Genomic DNA, 21778 nt, shown 5'->3' with positions numbered 1-21778 from the left:
TGAACACTGTGCTGAATAGGGGCTTGAATCTAAAATGCAGTGAACAGACGTGCCATGAGGTTTGTGACTTACCCTTTGTTGGTATCATCTTCATCAAAAGAAGTTTTGTCTTTGAAAGCAATGCTGGCAAATATCACAGGCTCACACTGCAAGGGGAGGTGCTGCAGCTGTGGTGAAGTTCTTGCCCCTTGTTGGCTTTGAACTGCATTGGGATGTATGCTTTCATGCCTTAGGAGCTCTTGTAAGTGCTTACGGTTGCTTCCAGGCCTTTTCTGACACCATGTGAAGGATACTTCATGGATGAGGGACCGAGCACTGAAACTTGAGATTGTAGCATAAAGCACCAAGCATCTAGACAGCAGTCATCTGTTAGGGCTGCGCCTGCTGGCAATTTTTGTTGCTGCTTTTTTGTCACTCTCCAATGTTGCCTGTTTGAGGCTTTGACATACTCTTTCTTCTTCATACAACTCTCAAAATCCTTCATTTTCTTTGTTGTTCCTTACTTTTGTCTTTCACTGGCAAAGCTGGGCATCTTATGCTTTCAACTAGCAAAAAAATGACCCTACAGTTTGTGTGTGCAGTCATTTCACCACTTTAATTAGCAAAAAGAAACCAGAATGCCTTCATTTAAAAACTTAATTTTCTAAATTCCGAAACTTTGTGTGTAGGCAAGAAGATTTGTAACCTAGTTTCCTAGGGAAAGGAAATTCCTGCAATCATTTTTCGCTAACCACCCCTGTTAATAACTTCAGGAGCCTCAGTGTTGATCGCAGGCTTCAGGTAGGGCAGAATTCTTAGTTATGAAATTCACTGCTTCATGAGCACAGGGAGGAAGATAGAAGGGAGAGGATTCACTTACCAGTCTGGATCCATGCAAGGTCAGCCCTTTTTGTTAGAAGTGAGAAGATACACATGAAGAGAGTTAACAAAAGCACCAGCTGTGTGGAAAGGGCTGTCAGCACTGGGGCACTGGTGGGTACCAGGACTCTAAGCAGGAAATGCCAGTCCAAGCAAAGGCGCTCTTCAGTGCTGCTCCTCGTGACTACTTCTACTTCTTGACATCCATCTCAGGAGAACACCTCCAAATTGTAAACACTGTGCAATAATGAACTGGCCTTCGTCTTCCCTCAAACATTACATCTCTTCCTGTGGACTCTGGCTGCTGGCCCTCAGCCTTGTCTTTCTTGTGAACCCAGTCCCTCCTTTTACTTTTCTCCCTGTAGAGGGACAACCCAAAGCACATTGTCCTGGATCCTACTGACATGACCCTGAGTGTGTGTCTCCAAGCCCTCTTACCTCTGCCAAGGCATTCTGGAATATCTGTCTGGTTTCTTCAGGAATACCCCAGTAGAAACAGACACCATAGCAGGTGTGGATGGGCTTTGAATCATGGTTGTGCTTTGGAAACTGCTGCTGTGGATACAAGATACAATCCTGTGTTTAAAGAGCTGGTGTTTGTATTGTGAAGTCATCACAGAAACATGGTAGTACCATTAGTGATCCGAAGACTGAGACTGCACCTTTGGAGATAAACTGGTTGCATTGATTTTATCTCAAAGCACTTGGTTTGTTACACAAACAAAGCCTAGTCAGCCGGAAACATGCTTTTCTGGTTGTGTCCTTTTGTTCTTTAAAGAGCAAAATTAACATGCTACAGTGTTACCCAGTGGTGGGACCATATTTAAAGTAAAACAAGAAAACTAAATCCAGGAACGGCTGATAAACAAATGCTGAAGTTGGCTGCATGAATTATGATACAGTAAATTCATTTGCTAACAATCTTCTGATTTTAGAGTATGAAAGAGATGGAAGAATTCTGGTTTGGTTTGGCTTTATTTCTCAGGCTTCTTTGCTTTTTGTCTTGCTTTTCAGTGTTAGATACAATATCCTTCTTCAGTTGGACTACAGGGAAACTCCTCCTGTGTAGTATGTGCACCCAGTCCTGCAACATGGCATGTGTTCGGCATGTGTTCTGGAGTGAAGCTGTTTGGAAGTGGCACTTTCAGCATAGATGCTTGCAACAGGAATACTGCCTTTGATGTATCTTCAATAATCATGTCATAGAATCATATAATGGTTAGGGTTGGAAGGGACCTCACAAATCACCTAGTTCCAACCCCCCTGCCATAAGCAGGAACACTTTCCACTAGAGCTTGAACATTGCCAGGGGTGGGGCATTCACAACTTCTCTATGCGACCTGTTCCAGTGCCTCACCAATGTTGTGGTGAAAAATTTCTTCCTAATACCTAATTTGAACCTACCTTCTTTCAATTTGAAGCCATTCCCCCCTTGTCGTGTCGCTACATGCCCTTGTAAAAAGTCCCTCTCCAGCTTTCTTGTAGGCCCCCTTTAGGTACTGGAAGACTGCTCTAAGGATTTGAAGATGAGTGTAAGTTGGTAAAGCTGCTTTTTGTAGTAGTCTGCTGGTGACTTTTGAAAGAGGATATACTGGCCTGTCCAGGAAACAGTTAAGCACCTGCCTTCCTGTTTGTGGGTACCTTTTATACTAATTTAGTCTGCTGTTGCTTCAGCTTTTTAGTTTTACACCCTCTGCACTGTTGCTCTATTTACTGTTTTGGCAGTTAAATATGAGTAGCTGTTAGAAGTGTGTTTCCAGCTATTCACAGAAAAGTAGTACATAAATTAACAAAAATCCCTTTCTTTTCTTAATCAGTGGACTAAATTTCTGATTCACTTAAGCAGATACTAAAATCTTCTCTATTGTATTGCTAGTAAATTGATGGGCTCTATACCACATCACATTACTGGAAATAGATTTGAAACATATAAAGGTACAATATACATATATTTTTAACAGTGAAAAGTAATTTTGTGACATAATAGCTAAAACAAAGTGCCATGAAGCTGTTAGTAGTAAATCGAATTTTTTTTGGTATGTAATTTACTATAAATACTGTCAAGCTGAAAAAAGCCACCTCCCAAACAACAAATGCATACTCATTACTCATTCAGTTTAGTGGCACAGAGGCAGCAGTCGGCCAGGGTGTGCGTTTTTATGTCTGCTTCAATTGCACACTTCATTTATTTGTACATGGCATAGGCGGCTTTTTCTGTCACACGGCATCACTGCACGATTAGCAAGTTGTGCCGCAGGGCAGCTGGGACGCTTTGCTGGGGCAGATGTTCTTTTCAGCTTATTCAGTGGCTGTTGTGGGTTGTTTACTGTTGTCATAGCTACCTACATTTCCATAGGAGCCGAGCTGCTGTGTGTGAAGCAAGTGAATATAGTTATAAAAGAATCATATTTTGTTCTGTCTCTGTAACTTACCATCTGTCAACCGACTGTTTGTGACGGATTCGGAAACCCATTTAAGAATAGCAGCAGCCAGCTGATGATTTTTGCTTATATTTAAGTGACAATGGATAAGGATGCAAGTAAGTCAGTGCTTCAGTGGAATCCTAGTTTCTTTTTTTAATTTCCCCTTAACTGTAGCAGTTTGGCTTCCAACACTTTGTCAAACATCGCTGAAGTCCCTGTCGACAAATCAAAATGACTGAGTGCTGTCTTCTGCACCGGCTCAGGTGTAGGTGTTCTGTATGCTTTCCCACTCCCCTGTCAGCTCATCCCTCTGTGTTCCTTCTAAATTGTGATGTTGCACTTATTTTCACAGATCCTTTGTAATGCAATGTAAATACTCTCCACAGAATTAAAGAGTGAATTCATGAGGCTAAGAGTAAAGGTATCAGGCACACATGAGTATAATTTGGTGACATTCATCACTACACTCTGCTTGATAGTAGCAATGGGATCGCATGCAAGTTTGGGAGTAAATTCAACATGTGATTAAGGAGCCCTCTGAATAATGAACTCATACCTCTTCACTGCAGAGATTTGGTTGAGCCTGTAGTTTAGCAACGGGGGCAAGAAGACTAGCCCAGTTGTAAATAATGTATTTATTGGTTGATTTTTCCAGATCCTGACATTGATGCTGCCACTGCCATGATGCTTTTGAATACTCCCCCTGAGATACAAGCAGGTTGTGAGTAGATATTTCTATAGCATATAGCAACATAGACATGTAAAGTTAATATTCTCTTTTATAAGTATACAGCATACCAGATCAAAAGAAGGATTTAATGAAGAAGCATAACTTCCCTAGTAGACCCTTACACTTCCTTGACCCTTAACATAATTTTGTGTTACATATTACATTCTTTGTTACATGAATAATAGTAATCCATGATCTCTAATGTAAAAGAGGGGTTATTGTTATTCATGACATACATATAATTGAGTAAACATACTATTATCTGCACTGTTAGAAAGACCTGGGGCAACAGCCAGGAGAAATGCAGGGAGAGAAAGGGTACATGGCATATGGTTTTGTTTTCATTTTGTTTTGATTTGATTCCCATCGTGTGAGTTACCACAGCCATCTGGATACTTTCCATTCACTTGGGCACTGTTTCAACTCCTTCCTTGCACACATCCTGCCCATTTTGCTTTTTTGCTCTGTCTGATGCAAGGCAGTAGGCAGGCTTTGGGCAGCAAGGAAAGGTCTCATTTCCTGCCAATACTGTCACCCTTGTTCTGTGATCAGACCCAAGGTTTTGATGCTGTGTATTAGAGCATTGAAGCGGCCTTGGCCTCCACTGTACTGGGCTGTGCAAATAGTGCAGGAATCATCCCTGCCCCACAGAGCTTGCAGTGAAGGTGTTGAAGGAATCTGTAGAGGAATACATCTGCAGAAACGCAGGGAGTACAGGAAGACAAATGTGTTGCTGGTCAGCAAGCACGGTAATGCCAAGTGACAGGCAGCTCTAAAAAATAAAGGCAGAAGTTAAAATAGGAGCCATTATCAAACCTGTTTAACATCACCACTATTGTTCTAGCTCGGGCAACCAAGTCCAAATTCCAGGGAAGCCTTGATTAGCTTTGCACTTTGGTACTCTGCCTGGAGAAGAGAGTCAATTACCATCAAAGCAGTTCCTGTGCAGCCAGGGAAAAGCTATTGTGAGCCTTTGTGACCCTGCCAGAGAAATTCCTCTTGAGAAGCTCCTCTTGGGGAAGAACATAATGTACCAAGTAACTGCCTATCCTGGAAAGAGAGAAGAGTGCTCCTTGTCTTCCTTTCCTAAACAGACTTCACGGACACTCTTGTGTGGTAAAAGGGTGAGCAATCCCACAATGTGTAGGTAGAAAAAGGGAAAGATTTTACTGGGGAGAGGAGGTTATTGTAGGGCTTAGTGGGAAGAATAAAGTGAGAGATCTTCAGAGGATCAGAAATAAAAAGAAACCAGGTTTGTGAGGCAGAGAAATGGAGGCAAAGTTGGAGTAGAATGAGAATGCAGGGGTAAAAGGTGTATGAGAGAGGGAAGGAGATGTAAAGCAGTAGGTGCACAGAAAAGCATAGGAAAAACACAAGGATAATCTATACTCCTGGAGGAATCGGAGGGCAGGAGAAGACTGCAGACAAGAAAGAAAGGAGATTCATAGTAATCTGCATGTACTAAATACACTATAGGTTTTTATCACATGCACGTTTGCCAGCATTGCAGGTGCTTACATGGAAGTGATTTGGAGATTTGGGCACTGTTGTTTCATAGAGACCATAGCTTGAAGGTTGGCAGATGTTTTATTGCTATTTTATTTTGTAGAGGTCGCTCTGAGGAACGAAATTCTAGCCGCCTACAAGTTTGGCATATCTCTCTCCCCATGTCACCTTCCCAGTGGGCTGTTGTGTCAGGATGTCAGAAGTGAGAGGGGGGTTAAAGCAGAAAGATGGGTTCTCACTCGCATTGTTCCCTCCTTGACATCCACAAGTAACAAGGCCTTCCTCTGTGCTTTTAAGCTGAAATGCAGGGTCTGTTCAGAAGTTCATGAATCCTTCCAAACTCTGGGTAGAACTGGCTGGTGCAGGAGGAAAGGGCAAAAGTTTTTATCGGAACCTCAGAGGTCCTCTGAATTGTAGAGGAGAAATGTTCTACTGTGTGAGAGAACGGTTACCCAAGGAAGTTAATCAGCCCGTCATGTGCATTGCAGTTGGGTAGCACTTATTATTTACCATGTTGGGAGAATGTTAGGCAACTTAAAGCAAGTTAATTACTACCACACATTAAGAAAAAATGGCATGAAAAATCACATTTTAAATTAGTTTTCAAGTAAAAGGCAGTTGGGCTGTAAAAATTTCATTGCAATGCTGAACATCATCTAGAAGCTCAGCATTCATTCTCTGCTCTGTTAGTGACTACAGCGATCTGTAAGTCAAGCTGTGAATGATCAGGGAAGTAAGCATGCTGGTACTGTTTGATCCCTTGAAGACTGAGAGTTCTGGTTTTTGTATCAGACTGTGGTGTTAAGCGTGTGCTCAAGCCATCAGGGCTGCAAAATGCCCCATCTTCTGAAGGCAAGATTTGAAGAGGGAGGGTCACAGTTCAGAATTTGGATGCAGGTGTTAATACCTGACTGAAAACCACTGTTTGGTCTGAGAATCTGACTCAGAATGTGCCAGTTACTTCCATAACAGAGATGCTCACATGGAGGCAGAACCTCAGTTTCATTTCACAGTGTAACAACTTGAGAAGTCAGAAAGTTTAGAACTCCAGTACATTAAGGCCTTTGCCTGTCTTACAGACACTTAGCCATCATTGTGAAATGTGGATACCTCCAAGGTAGATTGTGTCAGCCTGGATTCATGTTTATGTGGACAGTTACATGTGTTAGCTTTTGACTTTGAAGGCATCTTCTTGGATTAAAAGCTACCTTTTGAGCAGGATAAAAATCTGTGCTCATCTAGGCAGTGTGGGTGCTAAAAACATCTTTAGGATGAAGCTAGCTACAGCCATTATTAAAATCTTATTAAAAATTATTCCTTTAATATAGCCTGTCAGAAGGGAATCCCATCTCAGTGGCATTAGAAAATCCACAATAAACTATTCCTGCTTTGTAAGTTTGATTAATTAGCTTTACGTTTTAAATGACCATTTAAAATTCCCTACCTGTATGTGAAACACTGCTAACAACCACACATTACTCCTAAAATCAGCTTTTGCTTTGATATGAAATCTTGAAATGATGTCTGAGCTGTTACAAACATTGCTTACCGTTTCACCCCAGTCACACTGTGCTTTAGTTTTCATGCAGAAATGAAAGAGTGAAACACTGTCACGTGAATTATTTTGTGTTTGTAGGGGTTTTAGTTCACAGGCTCATGAATTTGATTGTTAGCATTGTCACTAAAGGTTGGAAATAATGCACTTATAGTTGGGGTGTTGACATCAGAAGTCAGTTCCTAAAGTATTAACACTTTGTAGTATTTTCACAGACCAAGTATTTCTAGATTGTGACTAAAGGCAGAAGTTCAAATTGCCTATTCTGTGCAAGGCTCTACTGAAACACACAGTCCAGCTGGCAATAAGAATAAAGCATGAAAGGTACTGTGATGTGCTCAGAAAGGGCACGTAGGGACATAGTTTTAATCCTTTTATTTGCTTCGGTGCATGGAAGTTGTATTTCATCAAGTTTTGCGTGGTTTGATTATGTTTAAAAAGAAACTGCAACTCAGACACCTGCTTTCTTCAGTAGCAGCCGTCACAAGTTACAAATACTTTAGATTTTATTAGTAGCCAGTACATGAATACTAATTCCGAAATACGTAGCTTGCATTAAAAACTGTATGTTGTCCTGCAGGACACCGGGGCCTGGCTAGGCCCTCTTCAGCAAGCTGCGTCAGATTTCTGGGCCTCTTTTCCCTGCTGAGAATCCAATTCACAAGAGGGGACAGAGGAAAGGAAGGTGGTGAACAAATGGTAAAGCTCAGTTCAGAAGTCATGGCTACTAACTCAGTGAAGCCCGTGGGTTAGTTTTGTACAAGTGTTCAGATTTTCAGTACTTCAGTTCTTACCAGTGTCTTGAAAGTAAATCTTACCAGCTGTTACTCCAGTGTAGCGTTCCTGATTCTCACAGAGTGTCTTGTCATGGGCATGTCGTTTAGTATTGCCAAAACACTGTGTTTTGCCATGAATAAAATGGAGATTGGTCATGGTGGGTTTGCAGTATGTTTGACTTCCTGAGATTCAAGTCACTGTAAGCATATTAAGTAGCAAAACCTTCTTAATTGGTGAGGTCATTCTGAACTTGGAACCACTTCCTCTTCAGGAAGGACCAGTAAGAAGGGAGTGTGTGTAGTGCATTGCTGCTGCTACTGAAACAATGCTGCATCAAAGGGTTTATACTGGAAATCTTGATTTAATAAGCTCTTTTCAGCCTTCTGTTTTCAATACTGCTCACCCAGGTTAGCTGGAAGGTGGTGGACTTAGGGAGAATTTGCGGCACTGGATTTGTGGGTGGCTTCTTACAGCAGACGGTACTGTGGTAAAGACGTTTGGGAAGATATGTGCGTGGAATTCTGCTGAGTGCTTCTTAAAAAGCAGGCTTTCCGAGGGTGAGATCAGTGTCTCTCTGGTTTGGAAATCTTTATTAATCTTTGTCTCAAAACGTATGAAACCTAGAATAGATATATACATTTTAAATCTGGTGGTAGGAGAAGCAATTAGAACTCAAGAGTTCTACTAATATTGTACCTCTAGAGTTCTAAAATAGTACCCTGATGAAATTTGCCTTTTAAGCTAATTCAAGTGGATTGTGTATATGGAAAACATATTTACAGGAATCAAGACAGAAAATTGATACAGAATTGCCGTAATAAAAGACAGAAATCCTTCAAATAGGATCAAATGGAACATGCTGTTTTCTTTGGTTGTTTTTATTGTGTATGAAACTTGGTAACTAATGTTCTGTTTGTACTGCTGTAGACAAGTCAGATTCCAGCCTAACTTTTTACATCAGGAAATGATAAATCATGGACAGTAGAATGTTTCATAAAGCTATTTTTGTTGACGATTCTGTATCAAAGTGGAAATTGGGAAAAGACATTTTCAGTAGGGTTGAAATTTTCCATTCCAGTTGCTGGGATTTTGGGGGGAATGGCATCCTCAACTTCTATTAAAGAGGATTTTTCCCCTCCCACTCCTCCCTCCCCCAGTGTTTCAGTGTTAAATCGTTAAAGTGAGGAAATAGAATTGGAAAGAAAACTTCCTTTTATGAAATACTTTATACTTCTTTCTCCCTAGTTCTCATATTTTGATTTAGCAGCATGGTTTAGTTTGTTGTCGAGCAGTTCCAGCATCACCAAATTGAAGACTCTAGCCATAGTTTTCTACTTACACAAATAATAACTTGGAAGATTGAGGTTTTTTTATTAAATGTCTTTAGACAAGGTATGAGTGTGATAGGATTATCAAGATACACTTCTCTCCCCCCAAGTCAAATTCTTGTTTAGAGTAAATGGCTTGGATGCGTCCTTGTTCTGCAGTTTATTAGACTACAGAGTCTGGCATTTCAGAGCTTTAAAATTGTCCTTGAGCAGTAAAACAGAAGATGTTAGGCAGATGGTATCAAACTTATGCCTGGGATAAGAGAGCTGAAGTGAATAAAGTTACACATTTGGCAGATAACATTTGCTTTTGGCAACCTCTGATGTCCCATCAATTACACATCATTAGCAATTTCCTATTTTCAGTTCTTGTAGCCTGAGGTACAGTATTCTGCTAAACGCTCTCCTGGAGGTGAGATTGGCAGAAAAAAAGCTGAAGCTGACAGATATTAGCAGAAACTTGGTACCTCTTGTCTATAATGATTTCTTCTGTACTACAAGAGATGGGTCAGGGAAGAGATCACTGAGATAAATGCATGTGCCCCATGATGACAGAAGAGGCAGAGAACCAGTCTGTCCCTACAGGATACCTTCATACTCTTAATATTCCAATTTTTAATGTTCATTTTCAATGAAGACTATTCCATCTTCCTCATTATTCTAAATATTGGCTACCTTAACATAGAAAGTTTAATGAAGTGTATGCTTATTTCCCAGATGACATAGAGAATGCATTTGTTACCCCTTTCTTTTTAATTTCCTTGCTCAACAAATCACTCTCAGCACTGATACTTTATTTAACTTCCATGTGCCAACATTTATCCAAGAAGTTGGTTTCCTTATTTAGGGAGCTGTTGGGGTGTCAGTGTGTCTGACTCTGTCCATTGGGTATTTCCATTCTCCACTTCAGTTTTTCCAGATTGCTGTATTGTATGTTAGACAATCAAACCTTCAGGGAAGGACCCAGTCTAACATGGTTTTGATTGTAGTGAAGGTCTTTGATGAGGATGTTATCTTGGCTGCATGGGGGAAGTTTGCTTCACTTGCACACATGCTTGCAAGTAAGAGATTATGAATACAGTCTGCCAAGGGTTGTGATGAAAGAAGTCCATAGTTCAAAATATTTTACTTGGCTAATGTATGCACAATACCATGCTCTGAATTAAAACAGTACTGCACTGGCTGTGGAGTGATCAGGTACCTGAGTACGGGCTACAAAACAACACTGGATTTTTCTGGGCTTCTGTTGGATCTTTTTAACACTACATAAAAGTAGTTAGAGTTTTGATTATGGTATGTTCTTCTACATGGCATTCACTTTATTGTCTGTTAAACTGTAATGTAGAACTTTGCTACAAAAGAGATTATTTTCCATCTTGGAGAATTTCAGAAATGCAGTCTTGATTTTCGACATTGGATGAATTGCTTCTCTCTGCACTTAGCCGGTGGAGACTTGAAATGCCAGCAAATCCTACTCAGGTAGTGGAATTCCATCAGAGCATCATATAGTCCAAACATAATTTCCCTATTCATGAAGCGTATTAGGGGCAGATTCTCTGTACACAGTTTTAAGTCTACTCCAGTGTAAGTATTTCCAGGGTTTAGGCTTCCTGAAAGCAAAATGAGATCCATTGCCTCCTTGAAAACACTGCAGTGGTGAAAGCCAAAAGGTGGATAATTATTTTGTTGTTTCAGGCTCTTTGTGTTTCACCAAAACATTTTGTAAAACCTTTATCAAAAAAGATGCACGGATCTTTTTGCATTGTTTTCTTGAGCTGAGTTTCTCAGATATAAATGTCTCTTGGCACTTGCACAGAAGAGGTGTAAATTGCATTTCTCACTTCTGCCTAGGAATTGGGAACCATGTAGCCTGCCTGTGCTGTTGGTTAAAGAAGTATTAGAAAAGAGGAGTCTGGACTGCAGAGTGTTAGTCCAGAGTGGTACTGATTGATGATACAGCTTAAAGTAAATTATCTTACCCCACACTATGAATCTTCAGTCTAAAATATAAATACCTCACCTCAAAGTATGGTTTTGAAAGATAATTAAAGCTTGTAAGGCGTAAATGTATCTTTGTAATAAAAGCACCATGTATTTTCCAGTAAATAATCCACAACCCTTCAAAAGTACCAACATGTGGAAATAATTCCTTGGATAATAAGTCACCATCTTCATGCAGCCTGCACAAAGACAGGGATGTGTCTGGGTATCAGGGACAATGTATTAGCAGTTTATATACATAGGGGGTTTGTGTGGTGGGTTTTTTTTTATTGTGGTTTCAGGTGTTTACTGAAAGGATACCCTGAATTGTCCAGTGTCATCCTCCAGTTGGTCCCTTTCTGTTTGTCTGTCTGCATGATTTGCTAGTGAAGTAGTGGTATTGCTGCATGGTAATTCAGAGAGTTTGGAGAAACAAACATAAAATCAGGAGCCATAACACTGCTGTTGCAAGCTGAAATAGTTACTGAATTCTGAGTGGTGATTTCAGTATACAGAGCTATGGTGTATTCAGAGGGAAGCCAAGGCATGAGGACTCTGTGTGTGTGTGTTCCCTGAATAGCACATCATGACTTGCAAGCCTACAAAGGGTCAAGGAAGATGGAGAATGGGTTTGAGTGGGGATGTCAATATATAGAAGGTCTAAGCAATGAGACTTGGCAGTGTATTTTATATATACAGGACAGCAGTAGAAAAGGAAACTTGGAGAATGTAAAGAAGGAAAGACAGGAGGCAGTATTTTTAGAGAAGTGATGAGAAAGTGAAGCGATGGGATTTGTCAATAAGGCAGGGTAGGAGAGAGGAAAGAATAAGATAAGCATCAGTTAACTCTGCCAACAGGCCAGTATAATTAGATAACCATGGAAAGAAGAGTTTGAGAACCAAGGACCCTATTGTTCTCTTTTGCAGTAGAACTTTCAGTGTGTTTGCTTTAAAGTTTTATGTGTCTATATATTTAGGCAACATCCACAACTAACTGACACGTGGCTCTGTGTGTATGCATAAATCTTTCATTTCAGTATAAAAGTCTGTGGTTTGTGTCAGAGTAAAGACAAAATTCCCAGATCTATCCCAGATCAAAACTCCTGGTTCATTTCTTTTAACAGGACTTTGTAAACATAGAGAAACTGTAATGTATAGTGCAGTACAAAATCTGTCCCTCTTGAAAGCCTGTTGGAAAAAACATGCCCATTGAAAATTATGTCTTTTTACTGATCTTTTGATATTAGCAGGTTTATCTGCTGCCTTGAATTTACCTGTTACCTTTGCATTTTAGGTTAGCCATATCCTTGAGAAGTCTTCTTTTCTATCATGTCACTGGTATTTTGGCCATCTTAATGTCATGCTGTGGAAACAAATATAGTAAGAAATGCAGATTTTGAAGCTTTTAGCAAGATAACATTCCTCTACAGTGTCTACAAACTCAAACATGGGAGCATTGACAGTCTGGTAGTGTCCCCTGAGTGAAACAGATTGGATCAATTTCTCATAATCTAGTGCTGGAAGAAAAAGTGCACAAAGTAGTGAAGTATAAATAGAAAACCACAATTTTTGGATTATTTTGGTCATTGAAAGCTGACCCCAGTTGTTATAAAGCAAGTTCTGTAATTTTAGCCATTTGAGGCTGCACTTAAGCACCTAAATATAAATGACCTATTCTTCAGAGGCGCTCAAAAGTAAAGGTGGGTATAACACAGTGACAGGATTTGATTAAGGGGGTCATGCTCTCTCACCAGCAGGATAAAGAAGATTATTTTCCCAGACCTAATCTGTGTGGTCTGGAGTGAAGCAAGGTGAGCATCAGGGTAGCAGGAAAGGAGGTATGGTTCTGGCTTGGTGTTGAAAGGAAGCTGAAGTGTACCTCAGTGGCTTAAAAATTATGTACTTCTGAGCCTGTATTTCTCTGCCTCATAATACGCTAATATTTTGGGGTGCGAGTGTTTGAAGTTGGGCATATAAACTGTGTGTGTTGATTCTTAGGCTGAATGATTTTTCTAGTCTCCCTGTAATTTGTTTAAAAATAAAATACTGTGGGTGTTTATAAGGTGATTACATTTCTTACATGCATTTATATAATATCTGTGTGTTTAAAAATAATACATCCAGAGTAACAATCATTCTCTTTTTGGACAGTCCCCACCAGGGGATGTTGCAGTATGAATGATGACTTATAGTAAAGAAAAAGTAAGCGAACTGGCTAGCCGTGGGTGTTAAATAAGCAAGTTTGAGTTAAGTCTATTAGGGGTTACTGTTCCAACCTATAGGGACATAATAGTTGTAGAGACAGTTGGCATTACATGTGAGTCCGTGGTAAGCACCTAGGATAAGACCTGTCTGGAGAAGTCCTGCCATCCCACAGTGGAGGAGGAAGATGCTGAGGGCCTGCTGAGAGGAGACTCCTCCTTTGGTGGTGCCTTGGTAGTGCTGCCTCTGGGGGCTGGCTGCCCTGGGCTGAGCAGTGCACAGAAACATGGCTGGCTAGAAAAGAAGTACTCAGTTGTAGGTTAAAATCTTGTTGCCGAGAGCTGCAGTCTTTGATACACAGCCAAGTTAAAACACCCCAGTGAAATCTCTGATCTGTAGTGGCCAGTACCTACACAGTTCAATGTCTGTGGCATCAGTCCACTGGATGGGGGAGGCTCAACTGTGACCCAGCCGTGTGCTGGAGGGACGTGACTGACATCAGGGTGGGTGCCAGAGGCCACCGATGGCAAGAGAGGGGCTAATTAGTCATATGGAGATAGTGCCTTTTTAGCCTCTTCTTCACCCTTCCTGGTAAATCCACATTTGCAGTTAACACTTTATTTTGCAGGAGATAGAGGCCAAGAGATTGCTGCTGAGAAAGTAAGCTGGGATGATAAAAACCTATGACCTGTATTATTGCAGTGAGGTGCTTACACTCTGTTTATCTGTAAAGGGTCATTGTTTCTTATTGTAGGCAAAATAGTTTCATCTATGCTCATAGCTGGCTTTGACTCCAAGCACATGAATTCCCAGCAGAATGGCAATTGCAAAACAAAAGTGATTTGGTTGTGCAGGGAATGATCTGCAGCAACTAGGTCAGGCAGTGACTTCCACAAGCCATGTTATCATTGGTTGCTGTTACTTTTTTCCATGAAAATAGCATTGTAGACAGCATGGCATTCACAAGAGTTGAGGCTGAGATGTTCAAGGTAAGCAGTGTACTACACAAGGCTCTCTAATGTTTTCTTTTTTCATGACAAGTTAAGTTCCACATTTTGCTCCTCCATTTTCCTAACTTTTCCTCAAAAAGAAAAATTGTTCTTTTTTTTTTTTTTTTTCTTGGTTTTTGTTTTTTTAGTTCCTCCAGGAGTGATACAAAATGGAGCTCGAGTTCTGAGTAGAGGACTATTTCCTGGAGCCAGGCCATTGCAAATCAACCCCATTGGAAGTATGGCTGTTGCAGTAAGGTAAGAGTGGCTCATAGAAGGACCTTTATGAAATAAATCCGTGTTTACAGAGAATGTAAAGGTGTACGTAAGCTCTGGTCATCAGATATTTTGCTGCTTGCTAATACTTCTGAGGTTCTAAATGAAATAAAACTCTGCCACCTAAAATTCTTGGGTTACCATTCTTTGCAAGACAATCATGGCATATCTGCCTCTTGCACACTGATTTGTAAAAAGCAGTTTTATTTTCACTAGGAAATTGTTTATGGTGAGAACCTCCTACAGTGACCTGTTTTTCTAAGTGCAAATGTTTTTCCCTGCTCCTCCCTTCCTTTTCCTAAAGACTTGCTGCATTAAATACCAGTGAGAATAATATCAATAATATTAAAGCAAAGTCTGAAAGATATCTGAACATATAGCTGTCCTTTTGTTATTAACTTAGGTCTTTGTGAAGCAATTTCTTTCACTACAGTTACTATTTCAAGGTTATACTCAAACATTCAAGGGTAAAATACTGTTTGATGATAACTTTTCCAGAAAGCAGGGCAGTAAGAGACATCTAGTGATGGCAGTAAGAACTGTGGTTTAGTGGCTTCCTTTACTTAAAGCAGAGATGGTTTATTGGTGGCAGAGCAATTCGCCTCAGGTGTAGCTCCATTTTCAGTCAGTCACAAGAGATTAATTTGGTCAAGTGTGCTGCCAGTGACCTTCTCTTTCAGGACACTCAGTATCTGCAAACCCTATCTCAGCTCAGGCAGTTGGGTAATCTGGGTGGGGTTTCATAATTAGCATGGACCCTGCCTTGCTGAGCTAGCTGCTCCAGTTATACCCTCTGATCTTAGTAAATGGCTACAAGACAGTGAAATAAAGTATCTGGATAGCAACTTACTCCATTATTATTTACTTGGTGCTTTTTTTTTTTTTTTTCCATTTGCTCTTTATTATTTTTATCCCTTTAGAGAATCAGTGTCTAATGGGTGCAGTATTTCCATCCAGTAAATGAAGAGAGAAAGAACCTATGACATTCATATACTCTTAATGGTTAAAATGCATAGGGGGGAAGACACTAACTAGAATAAAATCCATATATTTTGATGGGCAGCTGCTTCAGCTGTTTTTCCCATTTGCTCTGCTGAAGGGATGCATCACTGGGGGTCATCCTCCAGAAGACTGCAGAGTTCCTCTCCATCTTGCTTTTCCACAGTCTGGCGTTGCTAGCAGTGGAGGTCAACCATCTTCAGGAACTTTGCTACTGGCTTTAGCCGGAACTTGCATTCTGCTCCAGTGGGGATTGCAGAGCTGTGGGACTACTGGATCGTCAATTATATGTATCTTTTATGAGGTGTCCAAGCTCAGTGGAGGACACAGTGGTCTGAATATAATCTCTTGAGTTTGTTTGCATTTCTTATTAGATCATGTTTCATAATCAGGGTTGACTCGAGGAGGAGACAGAATTGTTTTTCCTTCCAGGCCACTTGAAAATTTCCTTCTGTGTAGAAATCCTCAAATTGCTCTGCTGTAGGGCCATGTAGTTAAATTATATGTGTTTTCTGAGGACTAGTACTCATGCCTTTTCCCAGCAGGCAGAACTGGATCTTTACCCGATACTTGCTAATGTAGATCTGGGAAATTAGGGATTTTACCCCTCCCTTGCTTATGTTCATTTTGCTGTGTCTCAGAGAAAAGTATTTATGGTTAGTTAATGCAGACATTTCTAATTCTTTTTGTTCTCTTCTCCAGCCTTAGGCAATATTAGAAATAGCATGCTATGAATATATTCCTGGTCTGCATTATGTCTGCTCATATTTAAGAGTTACTTCAATATCCCCTCTTCTAATTCTTGGAAAGGCAGGGCAAGGGGAAATGGCTTTGAAAGCTTTTGAGAAGCTAGGAGACTCTCTGCAGTAGAGCAAGTTCAGCAGATAGTTTTGTTTCCCTTGCAGATATTAAGATTCAGCATTTCTTTAGGAAGAGGGTCAGTCTGGATGCACGGTGCCTCTTAGAACATCATCACATCCTTTCAAAACTGGATATTACAGTTACTGGTTACTTAAAAAATGACAGCCTGAGATACATGGGGCTAAATAGGACCTATGGTGTCGAGCTTTCATAGCAACTCATGAGAATAACTTCTGCTTATCATGTGAAGCAAGGGGTATTTACCACAGCTTCTGTGCAGCCTTCTACTGTTGCAGTTAAGAGTACTGCTCACATGTATATTTTCTTGAGAAGAGTTCTTTTGATACTCTAAACGAAAGGCCTAAAACCACCTAAAAAATGTGGTTTTCATAATTAATGTGGGAGACCTCTAGTACCTTCTTGGTAGTGGATCCTTGCATATTAAATTAAATCTCTTAACTGGTTTTCTTTAGGTACCATATGTAGGAGTTAGGGATTCTTCTGTAAGGTGCTGGTCTTCTGTTGGCGTTTCCTTGCTGTCTGAATGGTTTATTTCATTCTGCATTTATTTCCTTAGTATCTTAATGGTCTGTGGTTTTGTTGTCCCCCAGACTCCTTGTGAATAACGTGCAGAATGTTGTCCTGTTGTGCAGACTGCCATTAGTGTCAAAGCAGAGTAACAAAAAGGCTGGTCTCGGGTTAAACTTGCAGTTGTAGTTAGGTGGAGTGTTTTGACTGATCTGTTACTCAGAAAGGAGGTCAAAACCATACCACTGGACTACGTTGCTAAAATCTGTGATTTCTGATGTATTAGTTTCCATCATTTGGAAAGTTTACTGTGCATAGTTCACTGTGTCTTCTTCAGCAGTGTGATTGAATATATTTAGCCTATTTTGTTCCTGCACAAGGTATCGATGTGTTGCTGTTCTTATGTAATTACATGTGATTACTTTATTTGTTATATATATAAAATAAAGTACGATTGAATTAAGTAGTTTGGATTAAAAAAACGCTGCAGAAAAATATTTAACAAACATGACAAATCCACCACTTCCCATGAATAAAGAATAGCAATTGAGGAGAACATCATTATGTTGTAGTGCATTTGGCTTAAATTGCACAAATAGGCCTTTCGTTCCAAACTAATCTACAAATGGAAAAGGCATCCCACACTATTTTTGCTTTGAAAATCATCCTCTGATGTTAAATCTCCACAGCAGAGCATAATTGGATGTGTTTTGACAGTAGCTTTTTATTTACTTTATTCACACCACTTTCAGCTTGTTTACCATCCATATTTTCCGTGTTGTGGCTGACAAGTCTAAGACCCACCCAGAGACAGCAGGGGAAGATAATGCTTCAAAGCTGCACAGTGTGTAGCATGTCTCTAACATGAGATCCATCGTATATATTTTTGGCAGACTGTATCCCCATACACTTCCCTGAGAGAATCTAAAAGCAAATGCAGTGATAATCTGGATATGTAGACAAGAAAATACTGACTTAGAAAGGTATGAATGAAAGCAAGCAAAGCCAGTAGTGCCTTGCAGGCAGCAAGCAGTTGATTGTGCTTTGAAGGTGAGCTCTTGCTCTTCCTATGTACATCCATTGAAAAAAAAACCTTCTAAATGTTTACTTAGGAGGACGTCTGTGTCCACCTCAGTAGGTGTAGTCTCTGTCAAAGTGGCCAGTGCATCCACCAGTTTGCATCTTGGCAAGGTGCAAGAAGTTCTGTATCATATATAATCACCTTCCACATGAGTAAGGTGTTGCCAGTTACACCAGCCCTTTGAAATCAGCTTGGAAGCTGATATAATATTAGGGCTGTTTGAACTACAATTTCTGTACATTCACCAGATGTCCTTCACCATGATGCTTGTTAACATCTTTTGTAATTCTGTATTAGTCCTGTTCTTCTTTTGCTCTGCCCAAATTCTCACTGCTACAGAGGCCGGCTTGGTAGGAAACCTGAAGGAGGAGGGGTAAAACCTTTAGGAAACGCTAAGCAGAGCTGGTCCCAGTAAAGATGCTTTGGCTGGATTTGCCATTCTCTTTGATTTTTGATGTGTCAGAAATGTCAGGATGGAGGATGGTATAGACTTCATTGCTTATCTGCCTTTTTAGCATATGTTTCCCCAGAATGAATCCAAGATATTGTTTCAGGCTGGTTGAAAATTTAGGCAAAACTTTTTTATATGCCATGTATGCCCAGGTAATAGGTTAGATTGCTTTTGGTAGTGTTTGTTAGAAATACATGTTTAATTTTTTTTCTTCTAATTATTGCAGGTTAAAAATAAAACTTAATGGGAAATTACATGGGGTTTTCTCCTTTTTTCAATTCTCCTTTCTAGCTAAACACCTGTAGCTTTTCTGTCTTCATTTCTGGATAGAGTTAATTTTCTTCCTAGTATCTGGTGCTACTTTAGTGTTTAGTGTTTAGTGTTTTGGCTTTAGTCTGAGTTCAGCGCTAATAACACACCAGTGTTTCAGTTGTTGCTCAGTAGTGCTTACCCTGATCAAGGACTTTTCAGTCTCTCATGCTCTGCCGGCGAGGAGGGGCACAGGAAGCCAGGAGAGAGCAGAGACAGGACACCTGACGCAAACTAGCCAGAGGGGTATTCCATACTACAGCACGTCATGCCCAGTATATAAACTGGGGGGAGATGACTAGGAACCACCAGATCGCTGCTCAGGTTGGGCTGGGTATCAGTCAGCAAGTGATGAACAGTGGTTCTGTGCAACACTGCCTTTCTGGCTGGGGTTAAACTATGACATTCTCAGGGAATTTCGCAATTACCTGTAAATTGTGAACACAAGCTTCCAAGAGGATTTCCTGAAGTAAAAAAAATTTCCATTCAAGGTTCCAAGACAAAAGGCTCCCTGTTCCTAGGGGGAAAGCAAGTACATCCTCACTGGCTACTGAATAAAGCTACTGCCCTTCCTTTATTTTGTGGGGGGGGAATCCTCTTATAAATTCTTAATTATATATTCTTAACATTATTGCTTATTACTGGCATGATCAGCTTAACAAACCCCAAGTCATCCTTGTTGCATTGCATTCTTCTCACCTGTAACAAGCAAGATGAGTTACCTTTGGGAGCTGAAGGAATCCTTCAGTAACTAAATGACAAAAATGCTAGCTAACTTGGTAATTCTTTCTTGCAAAATGCAGAAGGCTGCATTAGTCTTCAGAACTGCTGTTGACGCTGACAAAGTGCTCTTTCTGCTGGCAGTTCATGACTGGTATTTATTGTGGTCCTTGGCATACAATTATTCAGTGAAGTACCTTTGTAAGAGCTCCTATCAATAGTGTGACCAACTTGTTGACCTTTAACTCAGTAACTGCTGATGGAATCTCATCATACAGCAGCTGAGCACCACTTACGTTTAGAATGCTTGCTCATCCTCTTGTCTGCTGGTACATAGTGATTTTAAGTAACAGTTCAACTACCTGTAGATAAAAGTTCTGACTGTCCTGAATTTCCCTTTGGAATTGTGTTACCTGTACAGTAAAAAAAAAGTTACTCTTTTTTTTTAGCAAACCTGGAACCTGTCAAAATCCACAAACCCAACTTTCCTGTACTGCTTTCTTTGTAACTTTTAACTGGGTGTGTCCAATTCCATACCAAAACCTGTCACCTGTGGGTGTACAATGTCTGATCTGGGAGGATCAAAGGTAGATTAAGGTGATACTTAACCTCCACAGAGGTTTGCTTTGTTTGTCAGTGAATTCACCTGTCTTTGATGTGGCATACCGTAAGTATATTTTAGCAAAACTTTCTGCCACTTAGCAAACAGAATGTGATTACCTATCTTTTTTTAAAGCTAGCAGAGAAATTTAAGGAAGATGTATCTGTCCTTGTTAAAATAACTGAGACATACTTTCATCTCATCCTGAAGAGGACCTCTTTGATAGGCAGAGGTACTAACACTGTGCAAAGGACAGTATTTCCTTACCGAGACTTGAGATCCATCTGTTGTGAGTCCCATCTGGCTGCTGCTAACATTAGTAGGAGAACTCCTATCCATTAACAGTGAGAATGGAGTCTGGCTTTCTAAAGTTCAGACTTACCTCTGCAGTGCTTGAGGGTTGTATCATTCTGCTACAGCCAACTTGAAATATTTTAAGAAGAATCTGTGCATGGTACTTTTATCTCTACAACTATGGTTCAGATCCCTCAAGCAAATAAGACAGTCCACGTCAGTAGGATGAGAAGTTCTAGAGACTGTCCTGTTCTTAAGGGAAGCCACCGCTTTAAAACATGTAGAAATGTCAGTTTCTGGAAATTTTGAAACAAAATTCTGGGAAAAAAAAAGAGTAATGGGAAAAAATAAGGTATTACTTGAAATAAATTTCCCCTCATTGTTATAGTAAGCACAGAATTCTTAAATACCTTGTCTTGACCTGTAATTTCAAAATAGTCTAAACATCAGAGCAAGCACTTGTTTTAAAAATCTGTTATTGTTTCAGTAGCAAAGTTACAGTTACAACCAGAACTGTGAGCAAAAATAGATCCAGCTGGCCAGAGTGTGTCCCCTGAAGCCCAGGGCAGTTTAGTGATCATGATCTAGATTGACCACTCATGATCTAGATTGAACTAAGTAGATCGAATTCATTTTTTAGTGAGTATGTAGCGTGGTTTAAAACCAGCCAGGCAGTTTGTTCACTCATTCCCCCCTTCTTTCCGTCCTCCTACTCCCGAAGTGATGGAGAGGAGAACCAAAAAGAATGCAACTCCCCCAGGTTGAGATAAGAACAGTTTAGTAACTTAAGTTATAACACAAATCACTACTGCTACCACCAATAATAACAATGATAAAGGAAATAACAAGAGAAGACAATACAACACCTCAGCACCTGCCAACTGATAACTCGCCCCACCTCCTCCAACCTTAGCCCTTCTGGGTAACTCTCAGTTACATCCTGGGCATGACATGCTGTGGTATGGAATACCTCTTTGGTCAGTTTGGGTCAGGTGTCCTGTCTCTGCTTCCTCCCGGCTTCCCCTCCTCCCTGGCAGAGCATGAGGCTCAGAAAGTCCTTGGTCAGACTAAAACATCATTGTTATCAGCTCTGTTCCCAGGCTGAAAGTCAAAACACAGCACTGCACCAGCTACCAAGAAGGGGAAAAATGACTGCTACTGCTGAACCCAGGACAGTATGTGACTGTAGAAAAGCAATACAAACTTTAGAATGTCTCAGAAGCATATGCAGCATATGAATGGTTTCAGTATTTGTTTATTCAACTCATTAATACCAATTGTACGTAATTTGTCGTATCTTATGTTTGAGC

General features: G+C 40.3%; 1 protein-coding gene across 9 annotated transcripts in view; it reads left to right on the top strand.

Annotated features, from left to right (window-relative positions):
- The window catches only part of FOXN3 (forkhead box N3), a 211950-nt gene that overhangs the window by 185184 nt on the left and 4988 nt on the right, over positions 1–21778 (top strand). For 5 of the 9 annotated variants that reach the window (XM_057413410.1, XM_057413411.1, XM_057413409.1 and 2 more), the window contains exons 5-6: positions 3937–4002; positions 14498–14606. In XM_057413410.1, coding sequence (XP_057269393.1) covers positions 3937–4002; positions 14498–14606 — 175 coding nt within the window. The remainder of the gene's footprint in view (positions 1–3936; positions 4003–14497; positions 14607–21778) is intronic. The other 4 variants (XM_057413413.1, XM_057413415.1, XM_057413416.1 and 1 more) reach the window with 2 other exon arrangements.

The sequence above is a fragment of the Pezoporus wallicus genome, unplaced genomic scaffold, assembly GCF_028554395.1.
Source record: "Pezoporus wallicus isolate ANWC-B61680 ecotype Strahan unplaced genomic scaffold, APGP_CSIRO_Pwel_v1 contig_3017, whole genome shotgun sequence".
Lineage (NCBI taxonomy): Eukaryota > Metazoa > Chordata > Aves > Psittaciformes > Psittacidae > Pezoporus > Pezoporus wallicus.
The sequence above is the reverse complement of the archived record's forward strand: the minus strand, read 5'-3'. Positions and strand labels throughout refer to the sequence as shown.